This window comes from Scyliorhinus canicula, chromosome 9, assembly GCF_902713615.1.
Source record: "Scyliorhinus canicula chromosome 9, sScyCan1.1, whole genome shotgun sequence".
Classification (NCBI taxonomy): Eukaryota; Metazoa; Chordata; class Chondrichthyes; order Carcharhiniformes; family Scyliorhinidae; genus Scyliorhinus; species Scyliorhinus canicula.
In genome coordinates this window covers 186985078-187001062 of record NC_052154.1, presented here as the reverse complement: position 1 = coordinate 187001062, position 15985 = coordinate 186985078, and the positions used below count along the sequence as shown (strand labels likewise).

The following is a 15985-nucleotide window of genomic DNA, read 5'->3' as shown; positions in this document are numbered from 1 at the left end:
TGCTGATTAACTTCTAACAAAAGAATTAATATTAAACAAGAAATTATAAATACACTATTCCTTCAGCCCAGCTATACCTTTACAAATATATAGAGATTTAGAAGGATAATTAAAGTTACAAAATCCAATACTCACTCTCCTATTACTCAGTAAATACACAACCAATTCGTGAAATCTGGAGACTCACCACATTCTGAAACCAAGTGATAGATGTCACCCAATAAATTTTCTGTGGATTACACATTAATTTCCCCCAGATGCCTGTAACACTGTGAACCAACTGGTCTCACTGGAATGCTGGCTTTCACGCAAGGTTTTCCAAACTACAGTCTTGAAGATCACTTTGGAAATCTTCTCCCACACAGGGCTTTTACTGGGATGCTTTCACAGAGGATCCACATCCAGGGTTTCAATCACTCCTTTTGTTACACCTCTCTCTGAAAACAAGCCACAACTACAAGGCAATACAAGTAACAGCATTATCAGAATTTGTACATCATTGCATTCGTAGTTCAAGCCTGGTGTTGCTTTTCCTTCTTCTTCCCAGTTTGTAACACAACAAAGAAAGTTTCAATTAGGTCTACAGTCCAATCATCCTGTTCATTAACTGTAGGCATAATTCTATTTTCAAGCTCTTTTCCAAACTCAAATGCTGTAAATTCATCAATTCAATTTAGAAAAATCAAAATTGCATTTTTGTGCGCTGACATCTCATTTCTTCTCTGGTCAAAATCTCCATTCGCCAGTTCAAGAATGTTGTTAAGATGCTTCTCATGTTCTCTCAGAAGAAGATTGTAATCCTGCTTGGTTTAAAATTGCCGAATTTTTTAATCCTCTTTTGTTTCTCCGCTTCTTTTTGAGCACCACAAGTACCTTCTCCACCTGAAGTTTTAAAGTTTGTTCTCTTCCTTCAACTCTTTGGAATAACTTAAGAATTACATCAGTCCAGTCCTCAACGGATGATTTTGAAATGGTCTTTTGCAAACTGTCCACTTACCTGTATTCTAACTTTTTCAAAGATCATTTATGGAGGTCGCTAGCTAGGCCAGGATTTTATCAGGAAATTCCCAATTGCCCTTCAAAGTAGTGGTGTACTGCCTTCTTGACTGTGGCAGTCCCTGATGTGTAGGTACACCCACAGTAGTGTTAGGGAGGGAGTTCCAGGATTTTGACCCAGCAACAATGAAGAAATGGTAATACATTTCCAAGTGAGGCTGGTGAGTAATTTAGAGGGAACCTCCAGGTGGTAGTGTTTCCAGTTATCTGCTGCCCTTATCCTTCGAGGTGGTAGTGGTCACAGGTTTGGAAGGTGTGGTCACAGGTTTGGAAGGTGCGGTCCAAGAAGTCTTGATAAGTTCCTGCATCCTGCGGATGGTACATACAGCTACCACTATGGAGGGAGTGAATGTTTGTGGAAGGGGCAGCAATCAAGCGGACTACTCTGTCCTGGATAGTGTTAAGCTTCTTGACTATTACTGGAGCTGCACTCATCCAGGCAAGTGGAGAGTGTTCTATCACAGTCCTGCCTTGTTAGATGGTGGACAGGCTTTGGAAAGTCAGGAGGCGAGTTACTCGCTGCAGAATTCCAAGTCTTTGATCTGCTTTTGTCGCCACAAGATTCTAAGACCATAAGACATAGGAGCAGAATTAGGCCACGGCCCATGAGGTCTGCTCCGCCATTCAATCATGGCTGATATTTTCTCATCCCCTTTCACCGGCCTTCTCCCCATAATCCCTGATCCCATTATTAATCAAGAACCTTTCTATCTCTGTCTTAAAGACACTCAGTGATTTGGCCTCCACAGCCTTCTGCGGTAAAGAGTTCCACAGATTCACCACCCTCTGGCTGAAGAAATTCCTCTTCATTTCAGTTATAAAGGATTGTCCCTTCAGTCTGAGATTGTGTCCTCTGGTTCTAGTTTTTCCTACAAGTGGAAATATTCTCTCCACGTCCACTCTATCCAGGTCTCGCAGTATCCTTTAATTTTCAATAAGATCCCCCCCTCATCCTTCTAAACCCCAACATGTACAGACCCAGAGTCCTCGACCTTTCCTCATATGACAAGTTCTTCATTCCAGGTTATGGCTAGTCCAGTTAAGTTTTTGGCTAATGGTGACCTCCAGGATGTTGATGTGGGGGATTCAGTGATGGTAATGCCATTGAATTTCATGGGTAATAGTTAGATTCTTTCTTGTTGGGAGATGGTCGTTGTCTGGCACTTGTGTGACACTAATATTACTTGTTAATAGCCAGCCCAATCTGGATATTGTCCAGTTCTTGCTGCATTTGGACATGGGCTGCTTCAGTATCTGACGAGTCAGGTCATTGATGAAGCAGCTGAAGATGATTGGGCTGAGAACGCTACCCTGAAAAACTCCTGCAGTGATGTCATGGAGCTGAAATAATTGACCTCCAACTATAACCATCTTCCATTGTGCCAGGTACAACTTCAGCCAGCCGTGAGTTTTTCCCCGATTCCCATTGACTCCAGTTTTGTAGGCCTCCTTGATGCCACACTCAACCAAAGGCTGCCTTGATGTCAAGGGCCGTTACTCTCACCTCACTTCTGGAATTTGTCTTTGTCCACGTTTGAACCAAGGCCGTAATTAGGTCAGGAGCTGATGACCTTGACGGAAACCAGGAGTGAGCTGGTTATTGCTAAGCAAGTGCTGCTTGATAGGGCTATTGATAATCGCTTCCATCGCTTTACTAATGATCGAGAGTAGACTGATGGGAATGGCAGTTGGCTGGGTTAGATTTGTCCTGCTTTCTGCGTACCGAGCATACATGAGCAATTTTCCACATTGCCGGGTAGATACCAGTGTTGTAGCTGTACTGGAGCAGCTTGGCTAGAGGCGTCATAAGACCAAGGAGCAGAGGTAGCCTATATGGCCCATCCCCACCATTCAATGAGATCATGACTGATGACTTGTTGTCAAGCACTCGCTGCATAGTTTGTAGAAGGCTGATCAGCCATTTATTGCCCCATCCCAAATTGCCCTTGAATTAAGTCCTGGGCCATTTAAGAGTCACAACAAGAAGTCTTACAACACCAGGTTAAAGTCCAACAGGTTTATTTGGAATCACTAGCTTTCAGAGCGTAGCTCCTTCATCAGTTGAGTGTAGAGGTAGGATACATAAACACAAATAGACAAAGCCAACGATGCAAGATGATACTTTGAATGCGAGACTTTGCAGGTAACTACGTCTTTACAGGTCCAGACGGTATGACTGGAGGGAGGGATAACAGGTTAAAGAGGTGCGAATTGTCTCAAGCCAGGACAGTTGGTAGGATTTTGCAGCCCAGGCCAGATGGTGGGGGGTGGTAGTGAGGCATGAATCCAAGGTCCCGGTTGAGGCCGTTCTCATGCATGCGGAGTTACTGCTCGGCAATTCGACATTGTCGTGCATAATGAAGGCCACCGTGGAGAACGCTTATCCGAAGTTCAGAGGCTGAATGCCCTTGGCTGCTGAAGTGTTCCCCGACTGGAAGGGAACATTCCTGCCTGGTGATTGTCACGCGATGTCCGTTCATCCATTGTTGCAGCGTCTGCATGGTCTCGCCAATGTACCCCACCTCGGGACATCCTTTCCTGTACTGTATGAGGTAGATAACATTGGCCGAGTGGCATGAGTCTGTGTTGTGTACCTGGTGGGTGGTGTTCTCACGTGTGATGGTATCCTTGTCGATGATCTGACACGTCTTGCAGAGGTTGCCATGGCAGGGTTCTGTGGTGTCATGGTCAGAGTACCCTTTGTCATCCAGTACTTCCCCGGAGCGGAACATCTTATTCGGAGCCTTCAACACGTCATCGATGAAGACGAACATCTTACCAAGGCCATTCCCACTACTTACCTTCAAACAACCGCGCAACCTCAACTAGCCAGCCTTCAGAACAGCAATCTCGACCCCCATTGAGAGGAGGAGGTATTCTTCCTGGAAGGGATGACAAACATGTCAGCCATGATTGAATGGCAGAGCAGACTGGGTGGGCTGAATGGCTTAATTCTGCTCCTATGTGCAGGTCACGGTCAGGTTGATTGGCCATGTAAAATTTCCCTTAAGTGTCCAAAAGGTTAGGTGGAGTTACTGGGATAGGGTGGATGTGTGGGATTAACTAGGGTGCTCTTTCCAAGTGCAGACTCAATAAAGAACAAAGAAAATTACAGCACGGGAACAGGCCCTTCGGCCCTCCCAGCCTGCGTCGATTCAGAAGTGTTCCCCGACTGGAAGGGAACATTCCTTTCTGGTGATTGTCGCGCGATGTCCGTTCATCCATTGTTGCAGCGTCTGCATGGTCTCGCCAATGTACCCCACATCAGGACACAATGGGCCGAATAACCTCCTTCCGCACTGTGCATTCAATGATTCTGTCTTCTGGAGGGTATTGGATCTGTGGAATTCTTTACCGGATTGGGCTGTAGAGGCTGGGTCGTTTAGTACACCCAAGGCTGGGATGGACAGATTTTTAATCAGTGATGGAATAAAGGATGACGAGGACAAGGCGGGAAAGCGGTGCTGAGGATTACAGCAGACATAATCTTATTGAAGGACAGAGCAGACTGATGGCCCGAATGGCCTCCTTCTGCTCCAGTGACTTATGGGGTGGCAGATGTCGTGGGGACCCCGGGGTGGGGATCTTGGGGACCCCGGGGTAGGGTCTTGGGGGCCCCGGGGTGGGGGTCTTGGGGAGCCCGGGGTGTGAGTGTTGGGGGGGGGCAGGGTGGGGGTGTTGGGGACCCTAGGGTGGGGGTGTTGGGGACCCCAGGGTGGGGGTGTTGGGGACCCCAGGGTGGGGGTGTTGGGAGACCCCAGGGTGGGGGTGTTGGGAGACCCCGGGGTGGGGTGTTTGGGGACCCAGGGTGGGGCTGTCCCGGGGTGGGGGTGTTGGGGACCCCAGGGTGGGGGTGTTGGGGACCCCGGGGTGGGGCTGTCCCGGGGTGGGGGTGTTGGGGACCCCGGGGTGGGGGCATTGGGGACCCTGGAGTTGGGGTGCCCCGGGTGGGGGACCCCGGGGTGGGGGCATTGGGGACCCCAGGTGGGGGGTATTGGGTGACCCGGGGTGGGGGTGTTGGGGACCCCAGGGTGGGGGTGTTGGGGACCCCGGGGTTGGGGTGCCCCGGGTGGGGGGGTATTGGGTGACCCCGGGTGGTGGGTATTGGGTGACCCGGGGTGGCGGTGTTGGGGACCCCGGGGTGGGGGTGTTGGGGACCCCGGGGTGGGGGTGTTGGGGACCCCAAGGTGGGGGTGTTGGGGACCCCGGGGTTGGGGTGCCCCAGGTGGGGGGTATTGGGTGACCCTGGGTGGGGGGTATTTGGTGATCCCGGGTGGTGGGTATTGGGTGACCCGGGGTGGCGGTGTTGGGGACCCCGGGGTGGGGGTGTTGGGGACCCCGGGGTGGGGGTGTTGGGGACCCCGGGGTGGCGGTGTTGGGGACCCCGGGGTGGGGCTGTCCCGGGGTGGGGGTGTTGGGGACCCCGGGGTGGGGGCATTGGGGACCCTGGAGTTGGGGTGCCCCGGGTGGGGGACCCCAGGGTGGGGGCATTGGGGACCCCAGGTGGGGGGTATTGGGTGACCCGGGGTGGGGGTGTTGGGGACCCCAGGGTGGGGGTGTTGGGGACCCCGGGGTTGGGGTGCCCCGGGTGGGGGGGTATTGGGCGACCCCGGGTGGTGGGTATTGGGTGACCCGGGGTGGCGGTGTTGGGGACCCCGGGGTGGGGGTGTTGGGGACCCGGGGTGGGGGTGTTGGGGACCCCAAGCTGGGGGTGTTGGGGACCCCGGGGTTGGGGTGCCCCAGGTGGGGGGTATTGGGTGACCCCGGGTGGGGGGTATTGGGTGATCCCGGGTGGTGGGTATTGGGTGACCCGGGGTGGCGGTGTTGGGGACACCGGGGTGGGGGTGTTGGGGACCCCGGGGTTGGGGTGCCCCAGGTGGGGGGTATTGGGTGACCCCGGGTGGGGGGTATTGGGTGATCCCGGGTGGTGGGTATTGGGTGACCCGGGGTGGCGGTGTTGGGGACCCCGGGGTGGGGGTGTTGGGGACCCCGGGGTGGCGGTGTTGGGGACCCCGGGGTGGCGGTGTTGGGGACCCCGGGGTGGCGGTGTTGGGGACCCCGGGGTGGCGGTGTTGGGGACCCCGGGGTGGCGGTGTTGGGGACCCCGGGTTGGCAGTGTTGGGGGGCCCTGGGGTGGGGGGCCCGAGCCCCCCTCTCACCTCGTAGGTGCTGGCGATGCCGGAGCGGTAGAAGATGGGTAGGTAGACGTAGGCCGTGATGATCACCACGGAGATGTAGGAGAAGGAGAAGAGGACGAAGGCGGCGCCGTTGCGGTAGACCTCGGCCGGGCCGCCCAGCACGGTGATGGCCGACATGAAGCTGGTGGTGAGGGACAGGCCCACCGGCCCGAAGCTCAACCGCCGCCCGCCGCTCAGGTACTCGCGCGTGTCCACGTTGCGGTGCCGCTCCTTGATGGCGAAGAAGACGCCGATGCCCGCGGAGATGATGAAGAGCAAGGCGAAGACCAGGTAGTCCCAGACCGTGAAGGTGTCCACGCTGGGGTTGAGGAATTTGGACATTTTGCGGCTTCCCCTCTCCGCGTAGCTGCTCCCGGTTCCCGCGCATTTACCCCGGGCGGGAACGCAAACTCCGCCTCCGAGCATGCGCGAGAGCTGCCCCTCCCCCCCTCCCCCCAGGCGGAGCTGCCCCCCCCCCCCCAGGAGCTGCCCCTCCCCCCCAGGAGCTGCCCCTCCCCCTCCCCCCCACCAGCCAGAACTGCCCCTCCCCCTCCCCCTCCCCCCAGGCGGAGCTGCCCCCCCCCCCCCCCCAGGAGCTGCCCCTCCCCCGAGGAGCTGCCCCTCCCCCTCCCCCCCAGGCAGAGCTGCCCCTCCCCCCCCGCGGAGCTGCCCCTCCCCCCAGGCGGAGTTGCCCCTCCCCCCCCGCGGAGCTGCCCCTCCCCCTCCCCCCAGGCGGAGCTGCCCCTCCCCTCCCCCGCGGAGCTGCCCCTCCCCCTCCCCCCAGGCGGCGCTGCCCCTCCCCCCCCCCAGGAGCTGCCCCCCCCCTAGGAGCTCCCCCTCCACCCCCCCCCCCCGCGGAGCTGCCCCTCCCCCCCCAGCAGAGCTGCCCCTCCCCCCCCCGGCAGAGCTGCCCCTCCCCCCTCCCCAGGCGGAGCTGCCCCTCCCCCCCCCGGCGGAGCTGCCCCCCCCCCCCCAGGCGGAGCTGCCCCTCCCCCCCCCAGTGGAGCTGCCCCTTCCCCCCAGGCGGAGTTGCCCCCTCCCCCCAGGCGGAGCTGCCCCCTCCACCTCCTCCTCACCCTCCCTCTCCTACCTCCTCCTCCTTCCTCCTGCTCCAACTCCCCCTCACTCCTCCCCCTCCTCACCCTCCCCTCCTACCTCCTCCTCCCTCCCCTAACCCTCCACCCCCTCACTCCACCCCCTCACCCCACCCCCTCACTCCTCCCCCTCCTCACCCTCCCCTCCTACCTCCCCCCCCCCCGCGGAGCATCCCCCTCCACCTCCTCCTCACCCTCCACCTCCTACCTCCTCCTCCCTCCCCCTCCTGCTCCACCTCCTCCTCACCCTCCCCTCCTACCTCCTCCTCCCTCCTCCTCCTCACCCTACCTCCTCCTCCCTCCTCCTGCTCCAGGAAATATCCAGTACATTGGTCCATTACCAATTCCAAGTGAGCTTGCTGATGTTCGGGGCCTGTAAGTTTTTCTTTTATTCTGTTAAAATGTGCGACAGTTAGATTCCATAGAATGCCTAGAGTGCATTTGGTTAATCAAGTCTGCACCGACCCTCTGAAAGAACCCCCTACCTCAGCCCACTCCCCCACCGTATCCCTGTAACCTCACCTAATTTATTTAGCAAGGCCAATCCACCTAAACGGCCCATCTTTGGACTATGGGAGGAAACTGGAGCACCCGGAGGAAACCCATGCAGACATGGGGAGAACGTGCAAACTCCGCACAGTCACCCAAGGCCGGAAACAAACCCATGTACCTGGTGCAGTGAGGCAGCAGTGCTAACCACTATGCCACCGTCAAATAATATAGTGGGTAAAGTAGTTGACGATGATGAAGCCAGTGTGATGGACATGAAAGAGGTCAGATGTGACGTTGGACTGAGACCGATAGGAGCTTCGTATAGAATCACTGATGCTTTTGGATGAAGAATCAATTCTTCTCATTTCAGACATCCAGGGCGGGATTCTCTGTTTCTGAGACTATGTTTGACGCCAATGCAGAATTCGTGGACTTTCACGACAGAAAAACTGGCACTGCACCTGGACCGATTCTGCTACCATAAAGGATCTTACTCCTGCTCACACGTGGTATGCAATCGATTCCAATGAGAAACGGTGCCGGATTAGCCGGTTTTGCGATTGACATTCAGGAGGCTGCCAAGTTGCAGCCATATATACACTTCACTCCCCACACACACCATCCCGGACAAAAAAATAGCAGCAAGACAAGCAGCACCCCATTTCATCGACGTCGAGTTGGAGACCCTCATGGACACCATGGTGGAAAGGAGGGGGACCCTGTACCCCAGCATGGGAAGGAGGCTGCCAGCTGCCGCCGTTCGTCGTACCTGGGCGCAGGAGGCAGAACCGGTCAGCGCCACCAGCAACACCGTCCGGATTGCTCAAGGAAGAGCACAACGCTGCTGGAGAATCTCGGGAAAGCCCTTCAGCGAGCCTTCCAACAGCCTCCACGCCTCGCGCGATTCGCTGGAGTCCCGCGAGATGTCGAAGTCGGAACCCCGCCTCAAATGGGCGGGACCAAATGACGCTCACGGAAGTAGATCTTACGGCCTACCTGCGCGGGATCCACCGGCCTCCCTCGATTCTCTGGCATCCCCAGGGAGGCTGCAGCCGGGCACCAATTAGTGCTGGTCCACACAAACATGGACCAGGCGGAACGGCACCCAGGGGAGTATCCCGGGCCATCGGTGATCCCTGGGTGATATGGTGTAGCCATCTAAGATGGCCATCTGCAAAGGACCATGGGAATTATGGCCAACCTAGGACCCGGATAGATACAGAGCTGATGTGTATTTGAAACACAGGTAACCAGACCTGATCGAAACCCCCCTGCTCGTTTGCATTTTAATGGCCCATTTTCCCAGGATAATAGAACTCCAATCAAGCAACCGGTACAACCACAGACTGATCGGCACCACTCCCTTCACTCAGAAAGCCCAACTGCCAAGGTCAATGACCTCTGAGGACCTGCCCAGCTACCAAGGCACCCGCCCCTTTATTGGCCGAAATTGAAGACAGTGATCAGAGCCCTGTCGAACTATTGGGTCCAAGGTTATGGACCGCCCCAAAGAGCGCAAAATCCCAGAGGGATAAAAGAGAATAGAGCCATGGGTTCTGTCTCTTGGATCCGGCCTGTGCCAAACCAATTGCAGCAGGGACAGCTAACCAAGTTCAAGATGAACGATCGCTACCTGATGGATGAGCCCAGCAGAGAAAGAGCCGCTTTCTTCGAACCAGCCAAGTGAACTCCAGATAAAGGCCTTGTCCATTTGCACAGTGCCGGTTGCCCTGAAGTTAAGTATAGGTTATTGTAGCTGATAGGTGTAGTTTAACTCATAGTAGATACTGTGTTTGCATGTCAAGGTAACTCTTGTGTCTGTAAATAAACCGTCTTTTGAACTAACTAACTGGTTGTGTGGTCATTGATCAATATAAGGGAAGGCTTGTGGTTCACCAACATCATTAATATTAGCAACAGTATTGGCGACGCTGTTGGGAGCGAAACAAGCAACGATGGGTAATGGGCATGGCTCCCTGGCCCTCCCCCTGAAACATGGGTACCTTGGCACTGCCACTCTGGCATTGCCCAGATGGCACTCCCAAGCCAGCAGGAGCACTGCCTGGATGGCAGTGCAAGAGTTCCTCAGTGCCAGGGTGACAGTGCCAGGGGGTGAGGGGGGCCATGCCCATGAAATTAGGTTGAAGTGGTGGTTTCAATAGTGGGAGAGTGCAGGGCAGATAGGTAGAGGCCTCCGGGAGGTTGGAGGAGTGATGGGTGGGGTTCTAGAAGGGAAAAGGTGCTGTAAGGGGGGTTGGGGGGCCTAAAGAGGGGGGAACCCCATGGCGCAGTGTCCTCACTTGGGAGATGTGAGGTAGTGTCTATGTGTGAGGGGGTGACATTGCCGATGCGTTGGGGGGGGGGGGGGGGGGGGACCCACAAGCTCATTTAAAGATCGGGGGCACCCTTTCAAAATGGCGCCCCGATCTCTGAAGTCAGCTCCGCAATGCTTTAAAAAATTCTAAGTGTGGGTTAAGCTAGTGAGAAACTCCCCAGGTCCCAAAAAAGTGACTAAGCGTCATTAAATAGCGGTGGGTAACTCACCAGCAGAGCCGGCGAGAAAATCCCTGTAAAACCCGGCACAAGAATCTGCGCCTCATAGTATCACAGAGTGGGAATGGATGATGTTAGCCGTCATATTCGGAATTCATTTTTTAAAAAATTAATTCTTACGGGATGTGGGCTTCGCTGGCCAGGCCAACATTTGTTGCCCATCCCTAATTGCCCTTTAGGTGGTGAGCTGCCTTCTTGCAGTCCATGTGGTGTAGTAGGTGCACCCATTTTGTTATTAGGGAGGCAGTTCCAGGATTTTGACGCAGCAACAGGTAAGGAATGGCGGATATTTCCAAGTCAGGATGGTGAGTGACTTGGAAGGGAACCTCCAGGTGGTGGTGTTCTCATGCACCTTCTGCCCTTGTCCTTCCAGATGGTAGTGGGCATGAGTTTGGAAAGTATTGCCTAAGGACCCTTGGTGAGTCCATGCGGTGCTTTTTGCACCTGCCTAGTGCCTCCCCGCTCTGATTTTATTGCTGCATGCCCTTCCATCTTTGCATCTAGGCTGGATGGCCATTGCCGGCATTGCCTCTATCTACTGTCTGTCAGGATGTCAGCCAATTGTTTGACCTTCCCTCATGATGACATGACATAGTAATGATGGTGTCACCCTGGTAATCAGGAAACCTCCCCTCCCCCCTCCACAGTTGCCAAGGCATTCATATGGGGAAGCCTGATATTGCAGTGTGAGGAAGCCAGCGGCTAAAGCCTTGTGAGAGCTGTTCAATTTAAACCAGTAGTACAGAATCTCAATGGCATCCTAACTTCGGAGGAGCCTATATCAGCAGAGATGTGTCATTCCGCTTCTCAACCCCGTGAAATTACCCTGATCAATCACCTTCCATCAGGCATCAGTCACATTTGCTGGAGATCTCTGAGGAACAAGCTCTCACCTCCCTGCAATTCAGCATCCTCCTGCATCGTACGGTCCTTGGGTACCTGCAGCCTGCCCATGAAAAGAGCAATATTAGGGCTGTCGTCCTGCTGACAACACACAGGGAAGAAGGCCTACCCGCCATTGTGGGACATCAGTGCCCACCCTAGTCCTGGTCAACCTTGAAGTGAGACGCTGTCAGGGCGTCTCTAACCTTGTGCCCCATTCGGGTTCTTCCACCGCCGTAGGCCTTCTGCCTCCACCGGGGTTTTCCCATAGGCGGCCTCCTCGACGTCTTCCTCATCTGAGGAGATTTGCCTGTTGTCTACTTCCTGCTGTGCCAGTTCCTCGCCCCATTGCAGTGCCAAGTTATGGAGAGCACAGCGCACAGCACACAACACCACAATGATTGGGAGGCAGTGGTCTAGTGGTATTGTCACTGGGTTAGTAACCCAGAGATCCAGAAATGATCTGGGATCCGGGTTCAAATCCTACCACGGCAGATGGTGAAAACTGAATTCAATTAAAAACTGGAATTAAAAGTCTAATGATGAACATGAAGTTCCTACTTGTAAAACCCCATCTGGTTCATTAATGTCCTTTCGGGAAGGATATCTGTTGTCCTCAGCTAGTCTGGCATACATGTGACTCCAGATCCACAGCAGTGTGGTTGATTCTTAACTCAAGGGCAATTATGGACGGGCCCTCTGTGGGATATAAATCTCAAGGATGCTGATGTTTGCTCCACCAACATGCACGTTGCAGCATAAGCCCCGTTGTAAATGAGTCTTTGCTTCGGTCTGTGGCCTCTGCACAGGCGCCATCAGCCACATCTTGTTGGGGGTACCCCTTGCTCCTGAGGCACTAATTCTGTAGCCCTGAGCTCCATCAAACAGGTGCGGGACCTGAGAGCGGCCAAGGATGTAAATGTCATGGAACGCTTCCTGGGAACCGGGCAGACACTTGCAGGATGTGTTTGGCACTGTCGCAGACGATCTGGACATTCAGAGTGTGGAATCTCTTACGGTTCATGAAGGGAGCACGTAGTCCTGGAGGACTTGGGGGGAATCCAGAAATGTGAGCGGACCCTAAGTCCCTGGTACCTTAGCTAGCCTGATCCCGCCACTTATTTGTGGTGGACGAGGAAATGCCACCTGACGGTGCAACCCTGAAACGAGCCACTTACGTTCAGGGCGGCTGTAACCTTCAGGGCGGCAGGAAGTGGGCAAACTCTGAGCCCATGTGGCACCAACTCCGGAATAACCTGGCAAAGGTGGACAACTGTCCACCGGGACATCCACAGTCTCCTCCTGCACACGGTTCTCACTCATCTACAGGTAACGTATCTGCCATCGGCATACTCTGACCTGGCTTTGTGTGCTGCAGCCTTTGGCAGCTGAGCAGACCAGGCCACCCCTTCCTCCTCAGGGTGCTGCTTCTGCCGCTGCAGCCACGCGTTGATGCCAGTGTCGCCTCTCCTGTGCCATAGCTAGTAAGATGACAGCCAACTCCACAGGTTCCATGATTGTATATTTGCAATAGCTGAAAGAAAGGAAACAGGAGGTGAGCACTGAGGAGTCCTGCTGTTGCTCTGACCCATTGCCCATTCAAGTCATGGAGCATACCACTGATGGCCATTCACTGCTATGAGCACCTTCTCACTGAGCTCCACTCCCTTACTCTCAGCCACACTGGCTAAGATCCCACATGAGCCTCTCGCAACTCAGAGACAAAGGTGAGCATCTACCTTGGAGAACCTAGTGGCCCTCAGGTCTCCCTTAAGGGCCATGCTGAACTGAATGGCCCTGTGCGCAGACCTCCCAGAGGGGGTGGGGTGGGGCAGTGTTGGGGAAGGCCACTGCAACACACATGTTGGAACAGGGTGACCTGGTGAGCTCAAAAACCTTTGCCTTTTATATTGGGTGCAGAAGCTCTGCTGGCCCTATCAGAGAATGCTGATTGCAAGCCGTGGGCTTTAGTGAATGGGGGCTCATCGCTGAAAAGGTTCATCAGTGAGCCCAATAAGTAGCAAAATCATATATCGCCCAACTAACTGAATGGGCATAATCGGCACATGCAGAGAGGCTCAGGAATGTTAATGGTCCAGTGGGGGAAAGAGGAGGATCTCCTCGTGAACCTGTTCCTGATTATGGCCAAACTCGCCTTAAACAAGCCGAGGCAGCGGGTGATCGAGAGGGTCGTCCCACCTGATGGCCAGTCTTCCGGATCAGTAGCAGAGCCCTTCTACACTACTCAGGCCCTACAACTGTGGATTGCAGCTTGAGGATGGGTGACATATGTTAGTGGTGCTGTTGTTCACTCAGCTTTAGTGTTTTTCTTCTCTCATGGTGCAAACCATAACACCCCCACCCCGTCAATGTTACCCCAGTGGTGGCCCGCCCTGGAGTAGCTCCCACGCCTTCCTAGGAACATCGCATTTGCCCCTTGTGGCTACCCCCCCACCAGCCCCTTTGGGGCCACTGCTGTTTGTGTCATTTTTATAAATTACCTGGAGGAGAGCGTAGCAGGATGGGTGAGTAAATTTGCGGATGACACTGAAGTCGGTGGAGTTGTGGACAGTGCAGAAGGATGTTGCAGGTTACAGAGGGACATAGATAAGCTGCAGAGCTGGGCTGAGAGGTGGCAAATGGAGTTTAACGCAGAAAAGTGTGAGGTGATTTAGTTTGGAAGGAGTAACAGGAATACAGAGTACTGGGCAAATGGTAAGATTCTTGGTAGAGTGGATGAGCAGAGAGATCTCGGTGTCCATGTACGTAGATAACTGAAAGTTGTCACCCAGGTTGATAAGGTTGTTAAGAATGCGTACGGTGTGTTAGCTTTTATTAGTAGAGGGATTGAGTTTCGGAGCCATGAGGTCATGTTGCAGCTGTACAAAATTCTGGTGCGGCCGCATTTGGAGTATTGTGTGCATTAATTGCCGCATTATAGGAAGGATGTAGAAGCATTGGAAAGGGTGCAGAGGAGATTTACCAGGATGTTGCCTGGTATGGAGGGAAGATCTTATGTGGAAAGGCCGAGGGACTTGAGGCTGTTTTTGTTAGAGAGAAGAAGGTTAAGAGGTGACTTAATAGAGGGATACAAGATGATCAGAAGATTAGATAGGGTGGACAGTGAGAGCCTTTTTCCTCAGATGGTGATGGCTAGCACGGGGCAACATAGCTTAAAATTGAGGGTAGATAGATATAGGACAGATATCAGAGGTAGGTTCTTTACTCAGAGAGTAGTAAGGGCATGGAATGCCCTGCCTGCAACAGTAGTGGACTCACCAACACTAAGGGCATTTAAATGCTCATTGGATAAACATATGGATGATAATGGAGTAGTGTAGATGGGCTTTAGATTGGTTTCATTGGTCGGCATAATATCGAGGGCCGAAGGGCCTGTACTGCGCTGTAATGTTCTATGTTCTAATCACCCAGGATCGCCCTTCCCTCTCAGGACTCAATGCAAACACCACCACATGGACTGCAGAGGTTCAAGCAGGCGGTTAACCGCCACCACCTTCTAAAGGTCAATTAGGGATGGCTTCCACATCACCAAAACATTTTTTTAAACCTCCCAAATGTCACTTTCCACATGGTATGACAAACTCCCAGCTTACGTGTGAACTCCTCTCACTGATACATCATCATAAGGGTATGTACGATATACATTTCCACCACCCTCACAGCAGATTAATTCTCTTAAAGTTTGTTGGGATCTTCTGGGCGCCTCAGCCGAATATGACTCACTAATTCCACTCATGCAACACTTTTCACACCTTCAGGACACCCCAAAGTACTTCGCAACCAATGGATTACTCGTTTATATGCAGCCACTGCAGTTATAGAGGCGAACCTGGAATGTTGTGTCCACAAGGGGCGACAGACAACATTTGGTCCAGTTCATTAAGGATACATGTTGACATGACTCTGAAAGATCTTTATTGCTCTCCTTCGACAATGGATTGTTTTACATTTGACAGGCGGATATTACTTTGCTTTAACACTACATCCAAAAGACAAAAATAGAAGAATATCAGTTTGGGGAGTTTTATTACACTCACAAACTGCTTTAGGTTAATTGCAATGTGTTTTTCTGATGGCAGCACCATGATAAAATATTGGTAAACTCTTTTAAACTGCTGTCTGTGGCTGATTTGTCAATTATTAGGTCTGTTTATGTTTCAATGAGTAGACTAAATGATTCCTGTCTGGAATTTGATATCAAGGTTACCTCACAGACAGGTCAATGAACAATTTATTCTTGTCGGAATTTAATTAACCCTCACTGACACTCACACATGTCTGACACATGGACTAATGCTTATCAGGAAAGAGATAGAAGGACAGTTACTTAACTGATAGATGACAAACCGGAAGACTGAAGGTGAACCTCATTTGATCCTGACTCCATTGTCTTTAGATCCCACCCCTCTCTCCTTATTCGTGGTGAATACAAATGTACTTTTATTTTTTCCAAATTATAAACTTTCCCTAACTGACTGAACTTCCTGAGATGCCAGTGCTGCAAAATATTAGGGTCAGTTTCTCGACTGAAGTTTCCCATCCATTCCCGTTGGCCGGATCTTATGGCCCCGCCGTCAGTGGCAACACACTGCCATGGGTAGCCCGGCGGCACAAGATGCAAATGACGGGAAAAGATCCTGCCGCTGGCCAATGTCGGGCTGCCTTCGCCAGGGGAAGGGGGGGGGGGGCGGAAAATCCCACCATTTTTGC

At 53.2% G+C, this 15985-nt stretch overlaps 1 protein-coding gene across 1 annotated transcript in view; it reads right to left on the bottom strand.

Annotated features, from left to right (window-relative positions):
- slc5a12 (solute carrier family 5 member 12) overlaps window positions 1-6655 on the bottom strand; it is an 81080-nt gene extending 74425 nt beyond the window's left edge. Inside the window, exon 1 of the mRNA XM_038808320.1 lies at window positions 6216-6655. Within this exon, the coding sequence (XP_038664248.1) occupies window positions 6216-6575 (360 nt within the window). The 5' untranslated portion in view covers window positions 6576-6655. The remainder of the gene's footprint in view (window positions 1-6215) is intronic.
- Window positions 6656-15985: the final 9330 nt, after the last annotated feature.